General features: G+C 40.5%; 1 protein-coding gene across 2 annotated transcripts; it reads right to left on the reverse strand.

Moving 5' to 3' along the window:
- Positions 1–140: 140 nt before the first annotated feature.
- LOC111221992 (myoD family inhibitor domain-containing protein-like) lies at positions 141–27,684 on the reverse strand. Of its 2 annotated transcripts, none has more exons than XM_022745610.1 (5): positions 27,251–27,684; positions 25,305–25,506; positions 14,568–14,705; positions 4,698–5,063; positions 141–3,922 (listed from the first exon to the last, which is right to left on the reverse strand). In XM_022745610.1, the coding sequence occupies exons 2-5, from the start codon at positions 25,453–25,455 to the stop codon at positions 3,669–3,671; spliced, it is 909 nt and encodes a 302-aa protein (XP_022601331.1). In that variant the 5' UTR covers positions 25,456–25,506; positions 27,251–27,684; the 3' UTR covers positions 141–3,668. The 2 variants fall into 2 exon arrangements, with proteins under 2 accessions (XP_022601331.1, XP_022601332.1); XM_022745611.1 differs by lacking the exon at positions 27,251–27,684 and adding an exon at positions 26,409–26,457.
- Positions 27,685–27,864: the final 180 nt, after the last annotated feature.

Here is a 27,864-nt window from a genome sequence, read left to right on the forward strand (position 1 = left end):
GTCATTAGAGTCATTTCATAGGAATGCTGCATATAGTTTTATTACAGACTAGACTACAGTACAACAGGAGCATTTATGTAACCATAATGTAATAAGCTTGGAGCTTGTGTGAAAAAAAAGACAGAATGATGCATGTAGCCTGGATTTCACATTGTTTATTCAGTATTAAACAAAGAGATTTTAATGTGACTTCCAGGACTGCAATTCAAATTGACATTAAATGGGGGTAGTGTAAACAAAATGACATTATAGTGGACTACAGTCTAGTAAAAATTCAGCTGGGCTAGGATAACTTTCAGACTACAGGCAGAGGTGACCAGCCCTTTAAATCAATATCCAAGTTCCATCTCATAATAAGATAATAAATCTACAAAAGTCAACGGTTTGAAATGTCTGTGGTCAAGGTAATTCTAACAAAAATACTGATAATACTGAGATAATACTAAACGTAAACTTATGTTTTCTTCCAGTATTACTGTGATACCTTGACTGAATACATGAGACGTACTTGGAAATGAGATGATGGCCTGCCTGGTACAAACACAACATCAAATCCACATCACCAAATCATCTCTAAAATCCAGAAAACAATCGAAGCGCAAGACCAGTGTTCATCTGGGGATTCTATGTCTTTCTATGTCTAGACAGTGTCTTCTATCTCCAGACCAACCAATCAGTGTTTTCTATTCCTCCAGACTGCCTGCGTTCTCCATGACTTGTGCAGCACTTCTCAGTATAGACATAAAATAGTATTTAATGACTAAGTCATAAAAAATTATTCCAATACCATTAAATTAAATTTAAATGATGTGTTCACTGTTTTTCAAGCCAGACCTTATTAAAATGTTGTTTCACATGATTTATGTCGCATAGCACAACCTAGCTTTAGTATTGACAGCCTAACCACTCCACTGCACATTCTCACTGCACTTTACAGTCCAAAAGGAGAATTTTTACCTCTTGGTGAAGTTACTTTTGGAAAATAGGAACCTCACAGGAGGGCCAGACATGTTTAAATGATCTACTGGTAAAAAAAAAATAAAGAGAGAGTTGCAAAGCCATGCTTTGTATTACAGGTAGGTTTTATTTTTCCAGCTACAGCAGGAATTTGAGCAAAATCAAATCAAATCTGTGTTTGAGCCTAGTGAGAGGCTACAGCAGAGTGGTAAGAATCTTGAAACTTGAGCTGGAGAGAGGTTGTGGTCATAAGTGATAGGAAACAACATGTCAACTGGGTTGGATTAAAAACAGTGAACCTATTGTTTTAGCAGTAAAATGAGCCAGTAGGAAACATATAATATGTATTTATATTATTGCTTGCTTAACCAAGTAACTTGCATGTTAGCAAGGTGAACTGTTTATTTTAACACTGGCAGAGTAACCGTGCCATTGTCAACATTGGAGACCAGTTATGCTAATATTGGCTTGTTGGCTCTGTAGCTATGTAAATGTACAAACTGTATTCCAGTGGTATGAAACCATTTTTATTATTGGCAATGATTGTTGTTAACAAACCAGTGTTGTTAAGAAAGCAGTATTAATTTTGTTTCAAACTCAAATGGGTTAACCCCGTACACACCACAGATATTTATCACAACGTAGGCCTATTTTTTTTTTTTTGACAAGGTTGGTCTGGTGACAGAAAGCATGTCCCTAGATGAAGCATCATCATCAGAATCTGCACTTAGAATGTCTTGTAACTCAAACAAAGTGACATTATTATAATTTCTATACGTAACAGTATAAAATCCAGTTTTCCCTTCATAAATCTCTCAGTTCTGTAAAGAATTGCATTGTTTTCCAGGGCTTTCCAGGAATCTGTTTCAGTTTAGTTCCAAAATATGAAACATATCCAATCTGATATAAACAGACACGAGGAGTCATATTATCTAATTAGCTGAATTCCCAAAACTTGCATACTCTGCTTCTGTGTTATCAGGCTGATTACAGCCGTAGTGTATATTCATCAACAGTGTTAGATATCAGCCCTTAAAATAGGGTTTAATCAACCGCAGCCATATTAGCAGGGCAAAAACCCTTCTATGTACAAGTAATTATAGGTCTAGAAACTAAGGTCCAGTAAGAGGAAAACTCTTTGGTATTTCCAAGAAAAAAAGATTGCACAAACAGTATTTGATCAGAGAGGAGAGAGATTTGTATCAAGTCATTTTAAAATGCACAACAGATCTAGGTGACATCTCAAGAGGTATTGGGTTGGAGAAGGTATGTGTCTGAGCATATGAGAGTGCGGGCCTGTTATCAAAAGCGTACCATTCATACTACGAGCATATGGATCTAACTTAGCATAATGTTGTGAGATTTTCACTCAAGGAATTAAATTAGATGTTGAGCAATGTCTGCTTTACAGAGAGCCCGGCAAAACCTGATAACACAGAAATGTGATTTTCACATTAGAGGAGAAATGCAAATATCTTAACTAAAATCTACAAAACAAGGATTAATAGAGATTTGGTAAAGGCGAGGAATCTACTTGAAAATTCAGGCCTTAAGCTAAGCCAGGGCCTTTTGTTCACATAGCTAGAATGACAAAAGGAAAATGAAATGTATTAAAAAAGGAGATGATGCCTTCCAATCCTCTACCAGTCCTTTACCAGTTCTGACCAATCACACCAGGAGGAATTCACTGGATACAGTCAAAGCCCCTCGAGAAAATTTAAAAGTAAACAAGATGTGAAACATTAAGCGAGGAGAGATGTTTGATTAAGAACTCTCTCCCTTCACATGTTAGAGTAGAGAATATGTCCACTGCAGATGCTATCAACCACTCGCTCTGTGATGTCCATCACTTACAGTACTCATTTAATGGGACCCATCTCCAGGCTGATGCGTGACGCTCTGACGATTTTTCTCTAAGTAAGTCCTTTAAGTAAGATGCATTTTAGCAAAAAAATAAAAAATAAAAAAAAATCTGTAATATTGCCACAAGCCACCATTGTTTTCTCTATTTTGTACATTGCAACAAGGATAAAGACAGCGGTGAATTCAACATCCGCCACTTGGGCTGTGTGTGTTGTAAAGGCCACTGTAAGCAATCAGACTGGAAGACTTTAACCTTGCCAAGGACAGGAGGACAGACTACATTGCTACTGAGATCTGAGCGTCCACTTTCCCATTATGCTGCTGCTCTTATCTACAGAAACACTAAAATCCGGTTAAATGGAGCCATTTTCTCATTTGCCTTTGGAGGTCATTTTTCATGCTTGGAGAACTCCAGTCATTCAGACGGCACAAGGGGCTCCATTGTAATAATAGCTTGTTCAGTAAGGGTCTAGATGCTGCACAGCCCGGCAAACTCTCATGGACCACAGCTGGAAATCATACAGCCAGCTGTGTAGCAATAGACCAACAGCAAAGACAAAGCAGGGGAAGTTACTGTCCCATCGTTTGATCAATAAAGGAAGGAAGAGTTCACCAGTGACTGCTCTCAGCATTAGGTCACATCTTTTACTTGGCAAACCCTGTAAGAAACATTGGACATATTGTGGAGCCAACTAGGCCAGCCAATATAGTGTCAAACACAGAGCCCAGGCAACAAAGACTGCATGTAGTGCTTCTCAGCTCCGATAAGATGCTGGCTGAAGTTGTTCCTGGGCTTGTGAGAGTGAGTAGCAGGCATCTACTTTGCCCCCAGGGTGGTGGCTGGGGCCTCAGGAGGAGAAGCAAAGGCTGCAGCACTCCATACAGATCTCCAGGCAGTCTGCAGACTCACAGCAGGCGTCAATGATGCCACAGTCCATGTCACAGGGCAGGTCACAGTCGCCACACTCCTCCGACGCACAGCAGCAGCAGAAACACGAGTCATCGCCTGCGCAGGAGCCACAGGTGGCACAGTCCAGCACGATGTTACACAGAGTCAGGAACTCACAGAAGAGACAGGCCAGAATACAGTGAACACAGCAGTCTGGAGGGGAAAGGCAGACAGAAACATATTCACACCATGCCAATGAAGCAAAGTGAACTTAAAAAATCTAACTGAGTTGATCAGAGTTTGGCTTTACAGTCAGTGTGATAGGTCAGAAATCATGATGACATAATTAGTTTACAAGAAAACATTTTTCTTCAGTGCAGGCCAGAGACTAAGGGCTGCCAATGTCCTGATGGCATTAGCACACTGACTTATGACATTAGGTTTTTAATAGGGAGTAAAATAAACAAATTCCTGGTCTTACCACATGCCCGTTAGTAATCAGTCAGTTATCTTTACCACATATCCACTTTCCTCTTTGTTGAGTCTGTCACCATATAACAGTTCAACAATTCAAGTGCAGTGGATCTAACCTGCCTACTTTAAAGACACAAATGTTGACACAACCACTCATGCCATGACAGAGGACTGCTCATCAGAGTGATTGCAGGAATGACAAGGTTAATAAATAGATATTTTCTAGCTTGATGAATTTTTCCTTTGGTTTTTAGATGAATCAGTTTTCAGTTCATGCATTTGCAGTCGGTAAATATTTATAAATGCAATTTTATTGCAAATTCAAAATGGATAAAAGTACTGAACTGAACCGAGAGTTCAATTTTTTGTTGGTTTTTGGTCAAAGAAAACATGCCAAAGGAAAGTACACCTGATCTTCTACTCTGATTAGACAAATGGAAAAAAACTTGTTGAACCTTGCTACCTATCCCTCCCTCTCCTCCTGCCCCTGCCCCTGTCAGTATCTATATCTCACCGTCCTGTGCCTCTGTGGGAATCTGGGAGCTGTTGCTCTTGGAGCTGCTCTTGCTCCTCTTGCTGCTCTGGGAGGTGATGGAGGGGTTGGACTGCAATTTCTTGGTGTGTTTGGGTCCAGCTGAAGAAGACGAGGAGGTGGATGAGCCACCTCTTGGGAGGGAGCCCAGCTTAGGATGAGGGCCCCCGTTCCTGACCCCGTTGGACTGGAGTGTATGCGTGTGCGGCGTGTGCGTGTGATGCGAACAGTGCGTGTGAGAGGAGTGTGTGTGTGAGTGCTGCCGGGCTCCGTTGCGTAGTTGGCTGCTGGGCTGCGTCCGACATGGCTGGGTGTGTTGGATGGGCGTGGACCTGGCTGCTGGTTGAGCTGGTGATGGAAAGAAATTACATTCATTTAAAACAGCCTGAAGACAATGAACATTTTTCATTATTCACCTCACATCAGATCAGTTGTGTTTGGTGTTTCTCTTATTGTGTTCACATATAAATAAAATTGAATTGAATTGATTCATATAAATACAAGAAGTAAACAAAATAACCTTGAACATTTAGATAGTCTTCGGTTACTGTGTATGCTGTTTTTAGTCGTATTACTGTTTGTTTTTTTAGCTGTATCAAATGTTTTACTTTTACTTTGGATAACTGTGGAACTTGTCAATGTTATTATTATTGTTATTAGTAGTTTTCATTTTATATCTTTTTTTGGACAATGACAATAAAGGCTTTCTATTCCATTCTATTCTATTTACTGTTGTTGTTATTTGTTATTTTCTTGTTTCCTTTTTTTGTCTTTGATTTTAATTTACATTGTTTTGCGTTATTTTTTACTTGAGTGGTACCTGGCTACCTTAATAGTGGCTAATGGGGAGCCAAATAAATAAAAAATAAAAAAAAGTATTTATTATGTTTTATTGTACTATGTTGTATGGCTCTTCCCATTTTCATCCTGTAGTGTTTGTCTTCATTATTAATTAATCTGTTGCTCATTGAATGCAGTTAATCACTTTTTCAGACAAATGGTCCAAAAGTCCAAGGACACAACAAGCGAAAAACAGTAAAACCTCACAATTGAGAAGCTGGAAAAGGTAAATATATGTACATAAATACATATACATTCTGTTTATTTACATAACTGATTTTTCATCGCTAGTTGTCATGTACTGCATTGCTCAGTTGAACACTGTCCAAGTTGTCACCAATAAAGAGGTAACAAAACTTGGATAATGTCCTCTGAAGCTTTCTAAAGTCTGAGTGGATCTTGGCTCGGGCTTAAAATTTCAAATTTTTCGCAAAAAGCAAAAAGCCTATGCTACAAACTTGGAGTTTGAAAGACATTTACGAGGCAGGGTGGGTCTAGTAACAGGTAAAACTGAGTTGCACTGTGGCAACTGTAAGGATTTTTTGACCACTCTGTTTTTTAATCTGTCTCTTGTGATTCTCTCAACTTAACCAAAGTGTATAATCGCTGGAGTGTCCCTTTAAATTTTTTGACAGACAGAGATATTATGTTTTTATAAAATAAATTAATGGGATTTAAATGGTTATATTGTGTGTGTGAGCAGGCTCAGCAACTTGTGTGCATAATGCATCTGATCATCGATAGCTGTGAGGCACAACTGAGGCCCCTCTCAGTGTGTGTGCATACTTGTGCTGATGCAGCGTCATGGAGAGGGAGGCCCTGGGAAATTGAGTCCATTTACAAAGCCCACCCAAAAGGCAATAGCTCATGGGAAGAGCCATGTGTTTACTGAGCTGACCCCTGATCCTACTTGTCTAGACTCTTACACAACCAGAAAGAGACTGCAGGGTAAAAAAAGACAAGACAAATGAAGAGTGTGAGGCAGGAAGAGAAGCGTTTCTGTCTTTTGGAACAATGCAGTTTTGAGACAATATACCGTATACAGTATCTACAAACACAAACACTTAAGCACATGCAGATTTGTTAATCTTGGCTCACTATACCACTTGGTATAATTTACCTCCAAGCAGTACCGAGTACTAACTACTCCGCTAAAGAGGAGGAGGCAGAAAAGCACACCTTCGTTGCCAAACCAAACACACACCCTGAAAAGAAGAATAAAATGGAAGCCTGGTTTTTATATATTATGGTAGTATTTAATACCATCCTATTGAGGCCCTAAATATTTTCTTGACCTGAAAGCATATGGTGTGGAAAGGTGTGGTGATACTTAACAGGGCCGCATAGAGTACAACAGACCCACAGAAAATCAAAGCAGAAACTCTGTACCTGATAAAAAAAAAACACACACACACACACACAGTTGAACTGAGAGGCAAACAGAGTGTGGTCCTGAGCTCAGGCTATGAAACACGACTGGCAATAAAAGCGTCTGTTCGATAACCGTTCGGAGACAGATAACCCAACCAGGCCTGTTTTGATTGGCTGATGGCCTCGGTCGCACAACCAATCCAGTGTTATTAAAGATTCTTTCATTCAGCGTTTTCTAACTTTGCTCCAGATGTTTGGCAGGCTGCAGGGCCAGTGTGTGCTCGTGTGTGTGTGTGCATGCGTGTGCAGGGCGAGTGAGAAGGAGCCATAGTTTCTCCGCTAAAGTATGTCAAAAGTCAATACCTGCTGCTCTCATGTGTTATGTCTCTTTCTCTTCCTCTTTGACTCCCTCAGACCATCTCCTCCCTCTCTGTGTCCTCCCTTTCTGTCTCTCTTTCTGGTCACTCCCTTTTCACCCTCTGCACAATACTGTATTTTAACACCCTGAGCTGGCCAGGATGTAGGTCGGTAAGAGAAGAAGGGGATTAGAGGAAGGGGAGGGATGCTGTGCACAATTTTTCAGTATTCCTTCTAGTTTTGTATTGTCCTACAGGGGATTGGGAGCTGTTGAGAAATTCAAACTTGTGTGTGTGTGTGTGTGTGTGTGTGTGTGTGTGTGTGTGTGTGTGTGTGTGTGTGTGTGTGTGTGTGTGTGTGTGTGTGTGTGTGTGTGTGAACACAGTACATAGGCGGATCTGGCAGGCAGACAGACAGACAGAGCAAGAGAGAGAGAGAGAGACGGGGAGTCAGTACTGTCTCCAAACAGAGCTTGAGGTTAGGCCCACTCACACACACAAATATATGCATGCAAGAACACGTGTGGACACACACACACACACACACACACACACACACACACACACACAGAGACAGAAAAAACACAAGGTCCCTTTGTCTGAGTTCAAGAAAGTAAGGGAGAAAAATGGAGTGAGAAACAGAGAGAACAAAGTAAAAGAAATGGGCTGCTGCTTGTGCATTTTTGGACCAGGAGGATGCATGGGTGTGACTCATAAACACAATGATTCAGCAGTGGGAGCTAGTTAAAAATAACAGCAAATAAAGAGCCAAATGACTGTGGGATTAACATGATGAGTCTGGGAAACCGCAGAGTGTGCGTGTGTGGCACTAACACAGCAGTGTAATCTACTGGGGGTCCTGTGACCCCTGGTATAATGTGTGTATGTGCGTCCGTGCGGATGTGTTTGGCCAGTGAGTGAGCATGAGTGAGTCACCATATCAGCTGAATACAGCAGCACACCCCCCACCCCAGATTCACATACCCTCAACCTCTTCCTCCTCTCCTGGCGTCTCTCAGCTACCCTGTACTTACACACCTCCCTCCCAGACCAGAGAAGTGCTGTTCATCTCTCTCTCTCTACTTATCCTCTGCTGGAATGAGTCACCAGAATGACTGAGCTGTGTCTGTCTGTGTTCCAGCTGCTCTATCCGACCGTCTCCTCTGGCGCTGTTTGTCTGTCTTTGTAGGTTAAAGAGTTGAAAGTGCTGAACTATAGGCAGGAGAGTAAAGTCATGAAGATGCAGAGAAATTGCATTTTCATCAGACCAAATGTGCTTTATATTAAATTTTAAGCGAACAACACAGGGAGAGAAGATGGATGGATGATACATGCACCCACAAATCTGGCTCCTTAACTAACTATACACAAATGTGCATAAGTGCTTTTGCCCTTTCTCAAGCACAACAGAACAGAGGCAAAGTATCTCAGTGTGGCCTTGGCTTGAGTGGCACAAAATAGTTCAGTTTCACAATATTTGCGCAACATGTCAAAATCTTCTCAAACATTTCTGAAGTAACTAAAATTCAACCCAGATCTCCCAGAAGCAGCTTACCCTCTGACTCCCCTCTTGGCTTTTCTTCATAGTTAGTGTTGTTTTTAACTGTGGCCCAAAGCCTAAGTTTGAGGCACTAAAAACTGTGAAATACGAAAATGATAAATTTGTGTTGTAAAATGTTATCTAAAACAGTTTTCAGTGAGATTTCCCACATGTTTGGCTGCTAAACAGTGCTCCAACCAACACTACAGCGTTAATGAGGCTTGCTTAGATGCACCCACTCACCACATTGAAAAAGTCACGTGACAGCATTTTAAAGACTACTGCCTCAAAATGAGGTGTAAGCCAGACAAAGCATGACTCAACTTTGGCCAAAAATAAATGTTTATTCTACTTTCAAGTCAGTCTTAGCCCTTTTAACATAACACATAAAAAGCAGCTTATGGTATCCCATCATTCAAATTAAGCATTACCCCTGCAGAGATGCTTATTACAGCATTTCAGTTATAAAAGTCCATTTTGATCCTCTTTTATTGTTGCATTTCTCACAGACTTTTTTAATGCATCTGGCTATCACTTCGTTCAAGGATTACTGTAATTTAAAAAGTGGAAAAATGGACTTCTGTTGCTTCCACTTTTGCTACAGTACTACAGTACCACTACAGTATTTAAACCAAAAATCCTTTTTATGTTGTATTTGTCAATTGAATAATAGCAAGAATGACTTAAAGCAGATTCCACTTGTTGTTCAGAGTATACTTGATTCTATTAGTGTGGATAAAACTGATGATTTTGATGGATTACTGGCGCCAGTGGGTGCTGCTATGTTCATTATATGTGTTTGTTATTTGTCATTCTTGGTAGCCTGGTAGCCTGTAAATATTCCACCACTTTACTTGTAACTAAATCAGGCTAATATGAAGATTTGTTTTTCATACTCACAGAACATACAATATAATAATATGCACTATCACAATAACCACCTTTAGGCTACAGACGAATGCAAAGGCAGAGGTACAGTACAACAGGTAGGTCTGACCTCATTGTCATTATTATTGTGTGTGAGATTCAGTTGTTGGAACTTGTTTTGGCCCCTGAGGGTGTACTAGAGAGCTGTACTTCTAGCAAAGTGGAGTGGCAAAGTCTCAGTTAAGTATTTGAGGAAATTTTTAACCTAATCAATCATCATGATTGCTAACCGTCACTCAAAATTGAAAATAACCAAAACTTTCCTCAAATGGTGGCCGTATTAACCAAATAGTGTTATTATTCTAACAAGAAACAGTAGTTGTGATCTAACAGGTGGGCAAGCCTGAGGTACTGCCTCAACATCAGGTAGGCTCAACTCTGAATTACAGAATGAGTCATCACCTGAAATGATCATAGAAATGCTTCACGTTGTGTTGCCAGTATATGTTGGTCTGTTTCTACCTCACTGTGAAAGTTTCAAGGTTTTTCTAAAATCACAAAATACAGGAAGAGTCTATTAAACCACTTAAACCACACTTGCTAACACAGTCTTACATCAAATTCATTTCACAGTATACTGAACCACCTGTAGAGTGTTTACATACAAAAGCCTAAATATGATCAAACTATCTCAGCAGCAGATAGGGTTGACTGATCGCGAGTTGACTGATGTATTCGTGCCTGCACATGTTTTTCAGCAGAGCCTTTTCTAAACCAGAAAAAACACAGATGTGCATGAGGTTTAGACTTTTGGATTTTTTGTTTTGTAAATTGCCAAGCACATTTCTTTGTTTTTGTGTTTGCATGAAAACATGAAACATGACAACAACCTGCCCAATACTGGAAGTTCTGGAAAAACTTCTACTTTTCTCTTTGTGTGTGTGTGTGTGTGTGTGTTTTTTTCATTCAGAAACACAATTTATTCACTTCAACCCAGCTGTCGGAAAAACACTTAATTCACTTTTTTATTTTTTTGCAACATTTGACTCATTTTTGTGAATTTCACCTGACAAATGAATGGAAACAGTGTGCAAATATCTGGATAGAGTTAGGCCTATATTTTGAAGAAAAGAGGAAAAGACAGTCAACATGCAAGAACAACATGACACACAGCAACACTAATCCTTGAAACCACCTCATCCACCCATGACCCCTGACATAACACAGCCCTACTTTCCATCACGTCACTCCATGTAACCGTTATCTAAGTGATAGCAAATGCAAATTTTGTGTGTTTAAATGCGACCAACAAAGAGATGAAGAGAGTCACAGAAAGAAAGAAGGTCTGAAGAGAATTAATGCCGAGCAGCAGAGATGGAAAACAGTTTCAGCACAGTGACTGGTCTCTAATTAAAGGCAGTGTCACAATTCTGTTAGATTTCCCATTAACAACACATTGCACACTCCTCCCCTTTGATGACAAGATAATAACAAACAGCTCCACTCAGCATTTCCCTTGCTCACACTTTCATGCCCTCATTCGCACATGCATTAAAAAAATGGGCTGTCTTCTATTTCCTTTATGCTTACCTCATTTGGTGAAAACTGATAAAAATAAACAAAGTGGAAATGTCATAAAAGCTACTGTGATCCTGTCAGTGATGGAATGCATGTGTCATTGTTTCCTTTTGAGTCCAAAAGAGTTGTCAGCGGTTAAACATCTGTGAACATATGTGTCCTGCTGTGACTGTGACGTCAAAGAATGCAGTGTGGTCATGACATCACTGACAGGGAGCGTGTGCTTGTGTGTGTGTGTGTATGTGTGTGTGTGTGCGTGCGCGTTCGATTCAGGTCATAACAGACACTCACACATGTTAACAGCTCTCTCTGCACATTGTTCTCAGACAGCTTGTCATAGGCCCAGAGCCAGACACATACTGCAGCTCTGATGTCATCACTGCGAGACAGAACATACGGGCTGAAGAATTTTCTGTTTTTGCTTCTGTTTGCTCACCCTCTCACTCACAAACACTCTCACACACACATTCGCAGATGTCACACAGCCATGACCTCACCACAGACCTGAGTCGCAGCTATTTTGTAATGAGCACTCACACTCATTATGAATCCAAAGAAACAGATGATAATTGATTGATCGGTTGCAGATGACACAGACCGTATTTAAACTGCAAGCAGGCTGATAGTGTCTTAAAACAGACAAACCAACTCACACTGACAAAAACAAAGCAAATGGATACTAGAGTCAAAGAGACAGACAGTTATGCAGTCAATTATGCAGACAGGCTAAGCTGTCTGTGCTCACCTGAGAAAGGGATCAATTTTAGAACTTAACACCATTTAGTTTGTGGTTCAAGTCCCGTGAACACGTGCGATTGTGTAAGTTGTAGAGGGAGGAAGCTATGGACGAAGGGAGGAGGCACATAAAGGCAAATGGAAAGCCAGTGAGGACTGGTGTGCATGACGGTACATTTTGTCCAACCCTACTGTAGTTGCATAACCCTCCCTGCACAGCATATGGAGCTGGTGGGTTTCATAGATTTTATTGGGATGTAAAATAAAGCTGAGAGAAAGCGAGAACGAGAGAGAGAGAGAGCGAGAGAGAGAGAGAGAGAGAGAGAGAGAGAGAGAGAGAGAGAGAAAATCTGACGAAAACCTCTCAGTCTTCCATCCTGGGCCTGAAATAGACACATGCAGCAGACAGGACAGGTAGAGGCACAAACATAGATGGAGACAGCAGACAATTCACACACCTACTCAGCTCAAAACACACTGCATTCACCTACTTATCCATTTCCTGAGTGAACTGCTGGTTTTTCACTTACTGCAAACTAGCTATTATCATGGCGCAGGTTTGTGTGTTTGTGTGCATGTCACCCGTGGCTGGCCATGGATTCCAGGAAAAACGCTCATTGTTTTCTAACACATGCTTATACTATATGTCAGCTTACGCAACCTTCTTCTCACCCCTCAGCTCCTCCTTTCATTTATCACTCATTCACATACACCATCCCTTCTTTTCTTTGAATGACAGGAAGGACAGATTTAGGCCACTTTAGAGCATTTAAAATTTTTACTGTGCTTTTGGGTTAGTGGCTAAGCATCGAGACAACGTAGCTACAGTTTTGTGGGTGTCAGTATTGTGGAGCTTGGTCTGCTAAGTGAATAAATGACATAGTAGAACTAGTTTAAGAATTAGCTCAAGATTCTATGTATTTCAAAGCAGAGTGAAAGCAAGACAAATATACGTGGTGGGGTAATGACATAGTATACTTGCGTAACCTTTGGCTTTGATACAGAGGGCTGGAGCGACTGCACATCAAGGAGAGTAAAAGAGAGTCTGTCTCTGGCTGACACACAACCACTGGACTAGTAATATGAGGGAGGGAAATGGGTGGTGGCGGTTGGTGATATAACTCTGGAAGAAGAGAAATTTCAGGTGTTGGACGCTCCTAACCAGCAAATTGAGGTGGAGAAGTGGTGATACACCCAGTGGGGAGCTTAATGATTGGACAGCTGGGGATTTTGGGAAGAAGTTTAGACTTGAAAAACTGGGTGTAAATAAAGCACACATAATGTGAGACACAGTCATCTCTCCATCTGCAATTTTCTCACTGCAGTGCCACTGCCAGCAAGCTATTTGATGTTACAACAATTAGAAGCAATATTAGGGTGGATTGGCTAAAAAACTAGTTTCGCAGATGGAATAAACACTGACATCAAATGAAGTGAAAGATATTCTGGGTCCTGTTACACCAATAAGAAAACCTTGTCCAAAAATGACACAGACGTTTACATTTATAGCCCTGATGCTCGACTGTATGATCAGGGGTTCATTTCATTTGTCTGGACAGGGATGTAAGTTTTCTTTTAAAATAATATAATATTTCTGTTTGAAACAGCCATTAACAAACACCATTTCCCACAAGCCCAAGACTGTAAACATGACACGCTTGACTGGAGCCAGCTGAGTGTCTGGGATGGTAGGAGTGGGAGATAAAGGAGAAACAGTTATGGTGATGTATAATATGTGCATTCTTGCGCTGATGGGAGCTATAGTTTTTATGAATTGAAAAGAAAAAAATTATTTTACTTTGTTTAAAATACAAATGATTGAAATTCTAATAGCAATTTCAATTACAAAACGGGTATATACTCATTCAGTGTATTTTAGAAATTGGCCAGTAAACCCCATAAACACATTTTACTTTTTCAGCGAGGCCAATGAAAGAAATCCTCAACGAGAGGTCGCACTGCGTTTCAGAAGTTAGTGGAAGCTCGCCACGATGTGACATCAGGACTTCGGCTCTCTATTGATCAAATCTGAGACTTTGGGGGGATATATTCTTATTTGACCGATGCCAAGATGTCCAATGAACCTTGAATAATTAAAGGAGACTGAGTAATGGAAGCAAAATCCACAGTGCCAGTCACACTCACCTAGCGTTGTCATGGTGATAGTCTAACAATCCAGTCTCAACAAAGACAGACAGACAGACAGAGAATAAAATGCAGAGGAAAGTGGAAAAGAGGAGGAAAGGTGTGGAGATTTGGGTGCAAACTCTCTTGTGTTCAGAAATCAGAAACTTAACCTACTTAGCTGACAATGTAGATATTTCTGTCTGTGTGTATGATTACCCGACCTATTTCTTCAGGGTGTGCAAATGTATTTGTTAAAGGTCAGGACAATGTGACTCATCAGACCGGTGATCGGTAATGGAAATAAAACTCTCACCAGTTTCTCTGCGAGTGTGTCTCTATGTGTGTGTGTGTGTGTGTGTGTGTGTGTGTGTGTGTGTGTGTGTGTGTGTGTGTGTGTGTGCGTTTGTGTGTGTGTGTGTGAGGGTGCTATTTACTCACATGTGATACTCTTGCTTGGTGTTGTAAGCTCCGCGTTTGAGAAGCTGCTGTTACAATTGTCTCCATCATTGCTTAGCAGCCTTTCTGGGGTGCCATTTGACCTTAATATGAGGGGCTCAGTATATATGTGGGCCACATCTGCAAAACAAACACACAAATACGCAGATACACAGTTAAAAAAACAAAAAACATTAGAGCAGTTATCTATGAGACCACAATGTTTTATATTTATGTCAAGTTTATTTTGAAGGTCATTCAGGTTCCCAGTTTTCTTTCTTATTATCAGCTATCAGCAGCAAGCTGTTTTCCAACTCGTAATAAACTTGTCTACTCCCATGTCATTTCCCATCCACCAGCACTTAATTAATTTAAACAGAGTAGTTGTGCTGACTTCAACAGAGCAGAAGATTTTGTCTGTATGTGTTGGTGTGTGCTCTGTCCTGAACTTGCATCTGGAAGCAGTTAAATCCAACCCCTTGGGAGTGTTTAGGGGTCTATGTGCATGCTTGTGAAACCTGAAATCTGTGTGGGTCTAAGTGTGTGTGTGTGGGATGTGTGTGCGTGGGTGTCTGTTTGTGTTTGAGAGTGTATGTGTGTTTAAAATGAACACATGAGAGGATGTACACATAATATACATACAGTATATACGTCTGGGTGTTTTATGTGTTCACCGGTACCACACAGTGCTCTAATGAAGCCGTTATTACTCACACACACACAGACATACATATACACACACTACACAGAGGCCTTCAAAGCAGGCTTGGGCCTCTGAGAGGTGCAGACTCATTCCTGGGCAAATGGGAGCCAGCTGGGTTTGATAAACACACACATACACACACACACATGCATGCACACACACAGACCAAACCACGTCCTGTGCGTGGACTCAACACTTCCCGGCTATGTTTATTTACTCTATCCACTCTTGCTCACTTCTCTATCTGTCCTCTCTTTCCTGTCCCCTGCCTCTCATACTCTTCGTCTCCAGTTCACATTCCCTCTTCACTTTTACAGATAAATTCCTTCACATATTTAACATAACTTTGTACATTAATGCACACTTTTACAGCTAAATATATAAGGTATCTCAGCTGTAGGAGTTGAATGAATAAGTAAGCACAGTGCTTTGGGCAAAGTGAAAGCAAAGACGCAAAATAATAATTCTTTGAAATAAAAAAGATTTCAAGAGATGAGCTGAGTAGTTGGTAGAATCTAGATATCTGATTCTGATATTTGTTTGTCCAAATACAACTACTGCACTGACACTGTATTGATGCTTTGGACTGGTATCTATACAGCAGCTAAAGAAACACTTTGCTTTATTCATAAACACATGAGGAGAAGCAAACATGGTACTTATGGAGGATCAGGCAGGAACATGAACTCATTAGTACCAACAAGGTGATCATCAGCTGATCTCACTGGATGCTAAATCAAAATGCACCTACAAAATCAATCCACATGTCTGAGCTGTCTACTTATACATTTTTAAATAAAGCTGAAATGTCATCATTGTATTTTACATACAACTACACTTTGAAGTGAACTTAGTTTAACTACTGAAGACAGGACCATTTTCGTTCTGATTTACTAAGATATCACTGTAGTACTATATTTCAATATCATTAGTAATTGTCTTTTCCTATAATCAAATCACGGTAAAATTCTCATATTGGGACATCACAACTCAAATGAATCTGTGAGATATTTTTTCTTAATCATTCCTGTAAAATACATACCCAAACAAAATTCTAAAGCACTTGACTATATCAGCTCAGCATGAGTTTTATTTGTCACAATATTTTCTTTAATATTGAGGAAGATATCATAACATACTATTTGATGAATGAAAATAATATCTGTATGGTAACTGAATAAAAAAACATATTGAGGAATATATATTGAAATTGTGGAGCTTTATTATGTCACTAAAATGTTGGTAATGTAATTTGTGTTGTATTATTTTGTGTAGCTCAACTGGATAACTCCACAACATCATCAAGAGTTCCCGGCATCCTCAGCCTCCCTGAAAAACCACTGTCTTTATTTTCAGAGAAAACAAAGCATATCAAAACTATTTGGTTATGTAAGGTGGTCTCACCTTAATGAAGAGGAACAGTGTCTTCAGCATTGGAGGATTTGTGTTTGCATTTTGCCTATTTCCATGAGTTTGTGTGTGTATGTGTATATCTGCAGACATTTTTGTGTGGTAGGATTTCTGTGTAATGTTTGAGAAGACATAAACACGACCTTCCTGCTCTTCTGTTCTATTAGACACAAACCCCACACACACATACCTGTACACAAACACAACATAAATCACATGCACTCCATGTTACCTTCCTATATCTAATACCAGCTCTCTCCACACACAAAGACAAACACAAACACGCACATATACACACACCCGCGCACACACACACACAGACGTTTGAGTCTTGCATGTGGAAGCCATTTCTAAAGCCCATGTTGTATCCATCAGTCTCAATCAGCCTGCCTCAGATATGAAAGCCACTAGTGAGAATTGTTGCCCTTGACACTGCCAAATGTCTAGTTTGGAGATATGTGTGTGCATTATAGGATGTATGTCATGCAGTATATATGCCTGTCTATTATTATGTATTCACCTCTCCATTCTTATTAGACTTTCTCATTATTAGTTTGGACAAGACTCTGTGTGAAAAACACTATATACAAACATGTGTACTATATGTAACTCCATCCACAGACCCAGGCAGCCAGCCATACATGTTGTCATGTATTTGAAATTATCCACTTAAATATTTAGTTTCTATTTTATATTTATATTTCTCTAATCATTTAATGACTAATCAAGTAACACATCAAGATCAATCAATTACCTTTAATCACCCATTGTTCTATGCAGCTGGTATCCATTTTATCATAATATTGAGGATGGATCATAAAGAATTAATATTCCACCATGTGCTGGCGGGCAACATATGACTAACGATTTTAGACATTTGGCAGGTTTTTGAAAATACTGAGATCAGTTAATATGATTTAAACAAAAAGCGCCTTAGGTGGCATTTATCGGTTATACTCCTCCTCGTTCTCATGTTGTTTTGTTCTCATACTCTGGAAGCTGCTTTTAGGGGCAATTACATCATTATCAAAGCCACACGACAGCCCACAATAAGCAAACTTCAGGAAAGGAAAGGACTTCGTCAATGTAAAGTCCCATGACTTCACAACAACCATTTCAAGAAGAATCCATTACTACTAGATCTGAGAAACACAGATTTAGTTAAACTAGCAAGACGGCAATTGTGCAAACTCCTTGGAAGTGTGACAAACAATTAAGACATTATCACTGCCCTTGTTGGACAAATTAATGTTACAGATATGCAATAAATACTTATACCTAGTGTCTGAATATCTGTATAACACCTGCACATTCCCACTGGATATGTGTTCAATCATCTGTTCAGCTGAACCCCTCAATAGTCTGCTATGTATTCTCATTTAGACTTCTGCTGCCAGCAGAGTACTATGGGTTAAAAGTGTGTAGGTCCTGTGACTCAGTCAGAGCTTTCACTCTATAAACGTTCAAAACCACGATTGTTGGAGCTAAACGCATCCCCACCAAACCCCTAGTGCCATCCAAGCAGGCCTTCAACCAACTGTGTGTTGGCATCAGCATCAAACCACCAAACCGCTCGACCTCAGAGCCATTTCTGAGATCTGAGAAAGATGAGCCTCTAATTCAAATCAGACCAGAGCAATCAAGAGCCGCTGAAGAGATCTGGCTGTGTGTTTACACGTGTGGGTGAATACGTGTATTGGTTTGTACATACTTGAGTGTGTATGAGTGTGTGTGTGTGTGTGTGTGTGTGTAAGTGTGCTTGTAGTTTGGTGTATGTACACGTGTCAGTGGCCCTAAAGGGGTGATGCAGAGGAATTTCAGTATCCTAGTAAACAAACAGTTAACCATTAAAGCAAAAACATATGGATCACATAGGGGCAATGGTTTGCATAAACACAGCACCACACACACACACACACACACACACAAACACACACACACACAAAAACACACACACACACACACACACACACATCCCAGTTATATGAGCAGGCAAATCATGTGACATATCCTGAATCACCCGAGGCGGAGTGCAGCCTGCTGCTCCTTTGGGTACGATCTCTGAGGGGGAGTGTTGGTTCACAGAGAGCAGGCAGCTGAACTGAGTTTACCTGCTGCCTTTCAAACCACCTCAAGCCTGTCTCTACAGCTTCTATAACTCTCCTTTAGAAGCAACTTCTCAAGGAGTATTAGTGTGTGTTATTGTGTGTACGAAAAGAGGTCTCAGATGTGTACATCCCTTTGGCAAAGACATACAGTACATATGTGCCCTCATCCAATGCTGACAGACATGAGCAAACATCATTCAAAATGCTTGAGATGAGTTACTGAGGTCAACATTTCATCACATAGCAAAAGAATGCTCAGCTGCAACTATGTCTAATACTGAAAAGTCATGGCTTTGAGCTGCATTGAGCTGCATTTTCCTTATTGTTAATAAGAAATTTTGCCATTTACTGAGCTCAGGCTCCTGGAAATTGTGAAGGGTAGTTCAATATTTTATGGACTGAATTCTTAATTGATTAATTGTTGTAAGATGAATCATTAATACAAATGATCGTTGCAGTTGCAGCCCTTCTTGAAAGCACACTATTCAGACACACAAAAGAAATGGGTGCGCATATTCACACCCTGCTGACTCATCTCTAAAAACATAAAGATAAGAGTGTAGAGAAATGGAAAGAAGACACAATGAGATGAGGTGAAGAGCAACTGAGCAGAATAATGTTCAGCAGAGCGGAGTCAGTGGAGACAACGCAGTAGTAGCTCAGTAATGACTGGAACTGATTGAAACCACACATAACCACTGAGGTTCTGATCAGGATGAAGGATAATACAAAGAAAAGAACACACAACTACAGCAGTGGTGTGTTTTTTATTTGCATCCCACAGCAAATATACACACCAATTCATGCACACACACACACGCACACACACACACACACACAGAAGGGGAAAGAAGAAGCAATTGTTTAGTTGCAATCCAGCCAAACGTTGAAACCACACACACACACACACACACACACACACACACACACACACACACACACACATTGTAGAGAGGGGCTGTGAGAGTGCAGTACTGGAATATGTCCAAAATCAGAGATTATAGCTGCTGAGAGAATGAAGCAGTGTAAGCTCATTAAAGACAAAAACTGTCTGCTGTTGAACAGGCTTAAGGGGAATTTAATTGTGTTACTTTGTCTCTGAAATTCCTCTGGTCCATGGGAAAAATACAGCTGCTTTGCTAACTGAGTGCTATGCTACTGCATGTACCACAAGGAGCCTGAAACATCTAGGTTCCTTAAACATGGACACCGCCGCCAGACATGCAAACATACACTGTGCACTGTGTAACATATGGAAATAAGGACAAACAGGCAAACGGCCATAAACAGTAGAGGATAAACAGAATTCAGTGGGATTTCAGGAGGAGAGAAGCAGAGTTACCAGAGACACGTGAATAAACCTTTCAACCTGCGAGCTCGATTCACAGTGACAAATGTATACAATGCTCTAATGCACACTTACACAGGCTGATATTAAAGGTCAATGTTAGAACTAAAATATTGATATCAGAGTGTATGTTGGCAGATAAGTAAAATGAACAGTGGACTAATAAATATTTTTAATGGTATGTAGTTTGATTTTTTTTTTAAATAAATTGTATTGTTAAATTGATTGATTGAATATTTCAGAAAACATGATCCGTGGGCGCTACATAGAACTATGTAACACCTCTGCCACAAGTGAAGAACCATAAAATTTGTCATAGCAGTAACTGTACAGTTACAGGCCCCTGGTACAAGTGTCACAGTGAGACAGACAGACATTTTACTTGCTAGTTTGTTCTATCACATGTTGACACTCTCTGTCAACAGTTTATGACATTGGTTATGGAGATTTGGCGACTGTCCTTAAGTAAGAGAGAGAAAGAGAGAGAGTGCGGGCTACCAGAGCAGCAGCAACAGTTTCTCAAATGTTTGCGAGGTGGTGAAGGAAAAAAAAATCCTCATTTTTGTAGTTCAAATATCCTGTAAAAATGCCTCAAACTGCTCCTAGTTTATTTCAATCTCTGTGAGAAACCAAATTAGACACAAGCCTCAACAAACCTCAGGGACGAAAAAGGGACAAGTAGGCAAATAGCTGCATCTACACTCTGGAGCAAAGAAAGAGAGAGAGGGAGAGAGACAGACAGACAGAGAAAGAGAGAGAGAGAGAGAAAATAAATACAGTTCAGACTGTGAATACACAGAGGAATAATTTCAGGAGAGAACAAGGATGAACACACAAATGCTATTTGACATCTAAACCTGTACACACAAGCTATGGAGGCAAAGTATATAGAGAGAACAGCTGAACAATTTGAGGAAAATATCTAATTGATTTTTTTCTGAACAATCCCAGGGTTCTTTTCAACAAGTTCATCAGGGATAAATAAACTTAACATTTAGGGAAAAGTTTGACATTTCAGGAAATAAGGTTTGGGTTATGTGTCGGACCATTTCATGGCTGATACCAGCAGGTTCTTCCACTGGTTGCCCTGCAACTGGTCCTGGACAAGATAAAACCCCCATAAAACAGCAATTTGTTGTTCTTTTTGCGTGGGTTGATTAGTGAACTAGTCCGCTGCTGACTGTAGCTTCACACTTAGTGTACAGACATAATAGTGTCAAAAATGTCAAACTATTCCTCTAACATAGCAACAATCTTTTTTTCCAATACAATCAAAAGTGTTATTTTCTTCTCAGCCCTGAATCCTGGAGGTCCCAGTTCAGAGTATTTGGGCTGATTGAAACATGAAACCAATGATATGATGTGGCCTGAAGTGTAACTGAGAGATTTAAACCACGGCTCACTTTCTGCCAGCTGTTGGTCGTTTACCACTAACGAGCAACCCGAGAGCTACCTGTCTGAATTCAATGTGAGACTACAACTATTGATCTAAAGAAGGACTCCACCACACCACTTTCTTTTTGAGCAGGAAGAAAGAAACATTCTGTCCTTTATGTTTTCATACAAAAATCATGCAGAGTGTTTTTTATTTCTTGACTCTACCAACTTGGGTGAGCAGTAAGTAAAGACTGTCATACATATTAATCAAACAACATTGTCAAGATTTTAATTTTGTTTGGCCAACTTGCAAAATTAAACATGAATTAGCTACAGCTGCATATAGTTGCTGTCCATATCATTATAGCTGGCAAAACCAACAGTCACCAACCATAAATTTCACCTCCTTCATCTTAAAACACTGGTAATGATGCAAGACATAGGCCTACTTAAAATTGTGGTTATTGCAATTTAAAATTGCACCCTTTCAATTTGCAATTTTGATGTAAAAACAAATTACAGTTCTGCTCTTATACTGAGAGTGACAGAAAGAAAGATAAACAGAGACAAGGGCTGAGAAGTGGGGAAAAAAGACAGAGGGAGAGAAAAAATAGAGGGAGAGAGCTTGCCAGTGGTGAAAGAGAATGAGAGTTTGGCATGTGGTGGTAAGAGGCTCCTGAATAAACAGACAGCCCCATTGCGTCTTTATGCCTGAGTGAGAGCAACACTCACACTTGTAATGAGTGAGCTGAGCTTTATTCACTTACAGCAGAAAAGACCCTACTATGGGGTGACAAGGGGGCTACAGCTTTCTCTCTGCTCATCTAGTGCATTTTGATTGGCTGGCTCCCATGCTGATGCTGCCTGGTTGCATTGTCGTAATTAAACCACAGCTTTAGAAACTATCACAGAAATTAATCGATAAGGGAATCGATAAAGAATTGGATCGATAAGCAGAATCGATAATGGCATTGGTATTGGTAAAATCTTATCAATTCCAATCCCTAAATTTTCCCCACAGACAGCTATTATAATAGACATGTCGATGAAACCTTTGACCAAATATCTTGAACTGCATGCAAAGTAATGTCTTTATATTGTAATGACATTTTTAAACCACAAAGATATACAAAAAAAAAATACAGAATTTAGTTGAAATATGTTCCAAAACACAACATCATGTGGAGATACGCTGTCAAAGCCTTCCGTGACCCAGAGTCATTGGCAGAAGTGCAGAGATATTCTCTTTAAACCAATCAGAGAAGGCCAAACTCAGGGGAGGGAGCTCTTGGCTCATATCGTGCTCAAGCTAGCTTGATTGAACTTGAATATTACAGCTTTAACATCTGCAAGACCCTCTCAAAGCCTCGGAAAGCTACTTTATGAACATGTTGTCATCTCAGTGTAAAGTCTGGTACAAACTGTTGGGAACTAACCTGGTTCAAGACCTCTGAATCAGCACCCACCACCCACCACCCACAGCTCACATTTCTTTAAATAGGTCTGTCCACTGACATCTGTTTAACACTGGTTAGAGAAACACTCGACCAGTCAGAGCTTAGACAGTGGGCTTCAGAATAGGGATGCCATCTTCTTTCAATGCTAGCTAGCTACCAAGCTGCAGTCATGAAAACAGCATAAAAAATGGCAACAAGTATGGATGACACTGACACATAGGTTGACTTCCAAAAATAACTACTCTTAGTATTTTCCTCGATAGATATGAAAAACATTAATTTAATTGCTCCTGGCAACCACTTCTGCGGCTCCATGTCAACTGAAAATTGATGGGACGGATATGTCATTTGCTACGAGTTGGTTAGGGTAAAACAAAGAACCCCGCTCCCAACAAGAGCTCAGTTAACTCAATGTCAGGCAGAATGAAGTGAAATGAAATGGCAATTCAATCCAATTATCAGGGTCAGGAACAGGAAAAGAGACACTAATGCACATTTGTCATGGGCTACACAGCTTAGAGTTGAACCAGGAAGAGAAAAAAAATGTCTGACCTTTGTGCTACTTTCATTGGGCATGGTGCCATTGGTACCTGTTATCAAGTTCTAATAATGCACCCATGGGCAAAAGTTTGTCTCAAGCCTCAGGCAGATCTATGTGCCTGTTGTGTTGTCCCAAAGTCCTGTACTCTGCGGGCTGAGGGATGGGTGAGGGGGTGAAACAGAGTGCTGAAAGCAGCGCCTTGTTGCCCACAGCGGTAGCCTGACCAATCTTCTCCTCCCCACCCTGGCTCACCTACCTACCCTCAGCCTACACACACACACACACACACACACACACACACACACACACACACACACACACACACACACACACACAAATTAGACCAGTCAGCCAGACAAGCAGTCTAACTTTAGTGGGAGAAGCCACAGTTATACTTTGTGCTGGCTTCCTGAGGAGTGAGCACAGGTACAGTCAGCACAGCCACGAGAGCATGTTCAGACACAAACCTACAGTTTAATAACTTCACCGAGGTATTATCATTAAATCTGATGCTGTACTTACACACATCATGGTAAACCGCAATGTACCAGAGGAGAGAGATGTGCGTGTGTGGATTCTATGTTTTTGCACATTTAATACAGTAATCATGATAGATTGGGTCGAGACCTGCCTTTAAAAAAGAAAACAAAATAAATAAAAGAACTCCATCAACCATCGAAGATTTTTGTGGCAGGTTCCCATGCCAACAAGCCACTTAAATCTCTGCACATTTCCCTAACTGTTAACCACACCTACCCTAATTACCCCATAGGACCTGCACTCTGATCTACAGTCAGTGCTGTGTTTCTCACTGAAGCTTAAGAGAACTTGAAGCCTTTTGACTGATTCTGGATGAGTCATTCAGGCCCTGAGTTGGTCCACATTCTCCTGTTCCCGCCCCAGTGTCAGTCAACCCTTACCATGACCAATCACACAAAGGGGAAGGGTCATAGGTTCATTCCCAAATCCCCAGGAGTATCATTGCAACCTTTAAGCGTTCCATAGTGGTGAATTGGTCCTCACCCCTCAGATCGTCCAAGGAGGCACGTCCCCCACACAGACCAATCTCCGATCACCTCAGTACACAACTGTTGCGTCTCTCAGTGAGAAGGCCTCTGACCTAATGAATCATTATGACATCTCGTGAAAACACACAATGATTTTTCTAGGAATTAGTGAGAGTTATGATCACAGCCTCTGAGTACACCATTTGTGATTACTAATTCCCAGTCTTTAAAACACAACAGAGTCTCAAGACTGTTCCACTTTGGAAAACTAACATCAATCACGCTTTTCACAAAGGCTATTCTTGTTTTTGAGTAAGAAGCTCTCCTATAGCTTGGACAGATATGAAAGTGCTTTGCATACAGCTTCACACACATACTGGCCAACTTCTTACCATAATGAGGTTCACATGCATGAAAGAGCATGGAGAGGTCTTCTTTCTCAGCACTAATCCACTAGTTCCTCTTTTTCACAAGAAATGCCTTAATCTGTTAATAACTACTTTCTGTCTCTCTTTCGAGACAACCACACTTACAGTATACACACACACACACACACACACACACACACACACACACACACACACACAAAACAACAACAGAGGAGGTTTAGTAGAACTTTGTGGTTATAAATGAGAGTCGATTCAAGGCATGTTCAGACCCATCATCACACAGCTGTTTGTAGAATCTTTTGTTCTTCCTCTAAGACACAGTAACGCAAAACTGCTATACACCAAAAGTAGGTGTATGTTTGACTATTTTTCTGCTGTTTCTTGTGAACCTGTTTCCTACCTTCACTTGGACAGGGCTTTAGGTTTGGGCAGCTGTTTGGTCTCTCTGTGGAGGAGGTTGTATGTGAACTTGGTTGCGGAGCTGGTAGACTGGGGTCCCCATCAACAGGTGGCTCTGGGGAGATGGCAGGGTCACTCCTCTCCTCATCCATGGACGTAGGCCTGGCTCTTATGGCAGGAGGTGGAGGGGCCAAGGAGTGAGCCTGGACCAGAGAGAGGAGATAGGTAAAAATATTATAACAAAGATGATAGCATGGGTCACATGAAAGATTTCTGAAATTCTGAAATTGAGCAACAAGCCAACAGGCCGTGCTTCATAGGGAGAGGTGTAGTCAGTCACGACTTGAACCAGCATGAATCCCTTTCAGCTATTTAAGAATGACTAAAGGAAGAGGCAGACTGGCTTGCTGCTTGCATGAAACAGTGGTAACACAACGGAAATGCCTAATCATAGCCTTCTTTTTAATTAGGAGTGTTTAAACTCTTTTAACTTATTTTATGCAAATAATAACAACAATGGTAGTATTTATTTATATCTAACACTTCTTAAAGCTCTAAGATGCTTTATTGAAGCAAATCATAATAAATCTTTCAATGAACACTAAAACGTGAAATAAAAAGGCATAGTACATAGCACAGTAACAAAAGAAGAATGGAGAAAAAAGTCAAACAATAAGTAATTAATTAACAAAACAACAGAAAAAGGGAAGAATAAAGCTGATAAAACACAACAAAACTGGAGCATTCAAACAAAAGCTGGCTAAACACATTGTTGTTCATATTTACAAAACTTTATTTCATATTTCCAATCAACACCACAAGCTGGTTTACAATAAAATATGCATACTGTCTAAAAAGCGAAATCTTAGATTTGAATATTTTAATCAATTTCAGAGTGAAATTGCTTCATTAAAGCTCCTACAACAAGCAGAATAAATAAATATAAATGATAATATAAAATAGAAAAATATGATATGTGTAAATTGCTTTATATAGGCCTAATTCTGAAACAACTTAACAATACAGTTAAGAGCAATATTGAACATTACTCAGATTACTTAGATGATGATCATATCAAGTAAAAGCAAGAATATGTAATACTTACTGTAAACAAGAATAGGCTGTTAGTTTTGGCGCATGGTTACAGCTCCATTTCTTGCATTTCTTACTAAATGGTTGCTCGGCGACCTATGAACGGGACCACTTTCAGCTAGTCCGCTTTTTAATTTGTCAGGTCACAGGTGTGTTTTATCCGATATTTTCAAGAGGTTTCGAGCAGCCAATGATAAACGAGCACCGGGAATGTTGTAAAACTCATTAGTAAGACCGTTCAAGTTCACTATGTGGGTCACGTGCCAATGTGTGTTTGGCGCGCGCCTACCTTGCCAAAGCAGCTCAGCTGGACAGCTGTTTGCGCGCTCCCGTGGCTCGCTCACTGCCATCCAAAAGTTTTGACAACCTACAGCTAAAGTTTTGTGAAAAAAAAGGTTAATGGAGCGAAGTTCACCTGAATTCGTGTTTGCTTCATTACTCACTCATTACTCATTCACTCTCTTGCTAGTTTTATTGTAGGTCTACTTTAGAAACGGTAAAAAAGTTTTGAGAAGTTTCGAGGATAAAGAAGACACACCGCACACTCAAAAACAGTGCCAAACTTCTGTCCCGAAAACGTACTTGTGCCAGTCTTTTAAAAAACAAAAAGGTCTAACTTAAAAAAAATTTACACTGAAATTTAGAACATAGCCACACTAAAAGTCACTGTTTGCTAATAACGGGCATATTCTGTTTACCTTTATTGCAGGTCTATGCCCTGCTTTCCCAAAACGAGTCCCTGCATGCTGAGACTCCTCAGCTGCAGAGTGTGGATCCTTTCTCTGCCTGGATTTATACTGCAGAATAACTCGCTTTGATGTTTGACGACAACAGCTCAGGAAAACAACTTCTTACCTTGTCTCTGGCTGGGACTCGGAGCAGCCGAGGCTTTGGCTAATTCATTCTCTAACTGCTCCAGGTGGACTTCTCGCCCTCCAAGACCTCTCCCGTCCTCTTTCTCTCCACTCTTATCACTTTACACGAACACCAGATCTCCCTTCGACTCATGTAGGTGTCCCAAACTCCCAATTCAATGCATTTTTCTCCAGCGGAGATAGTTTTCTCTCCGCCTCCAAAGTTTCTCTCTCCGGCTCGCCCCGTCCTCCAGCAGACCAGATGTTGGGAAGTTTGTGTGTCTCTGCAGGCAGCTCGTTGACGCTGAATACTTTTTGTCTGCACTGCAGGTTTCCTCACCTTCTATTGCTTTGTTTTGCAAACAAAGTCCAAGTACACCACCTTTCCAAACTTGTTTAAACTCTTAAATTGAACAGTGACCGTCCTGTGCACTCGGTCTCTCCTCTCTCTTTACTCCCACTATACTTGCCTCAGACTTCTGTGCTGCAGCTATTGGACAGGAAACTACAGTCAGCAGTGATTGTGCTTCCTCCAGGCTACAAACTAGTTGGGCTGAACTATACTGTCATATAATTACCCCTTAACCCGAACCAGACACAGCACTAACACAAGCT

The sequence above is a fragment of the Seriola dumerili genome, unplaced genomic scaffold (genome assembly GCF_002260705.1).
Source record: "Seriola dumerili isolate Sdu_G_001 unplaced genomic scaffold, Sdu_1.0 BDQW01000088.1, whole genome shotgun sequence".
Classification (NCBI taxonomy): domain Eukaryota; kingdom Metazoa; phylum Chordata; class Actinopteri; order Carangiformes; family Carangidae; genus Seriola; species Seriola dumerili.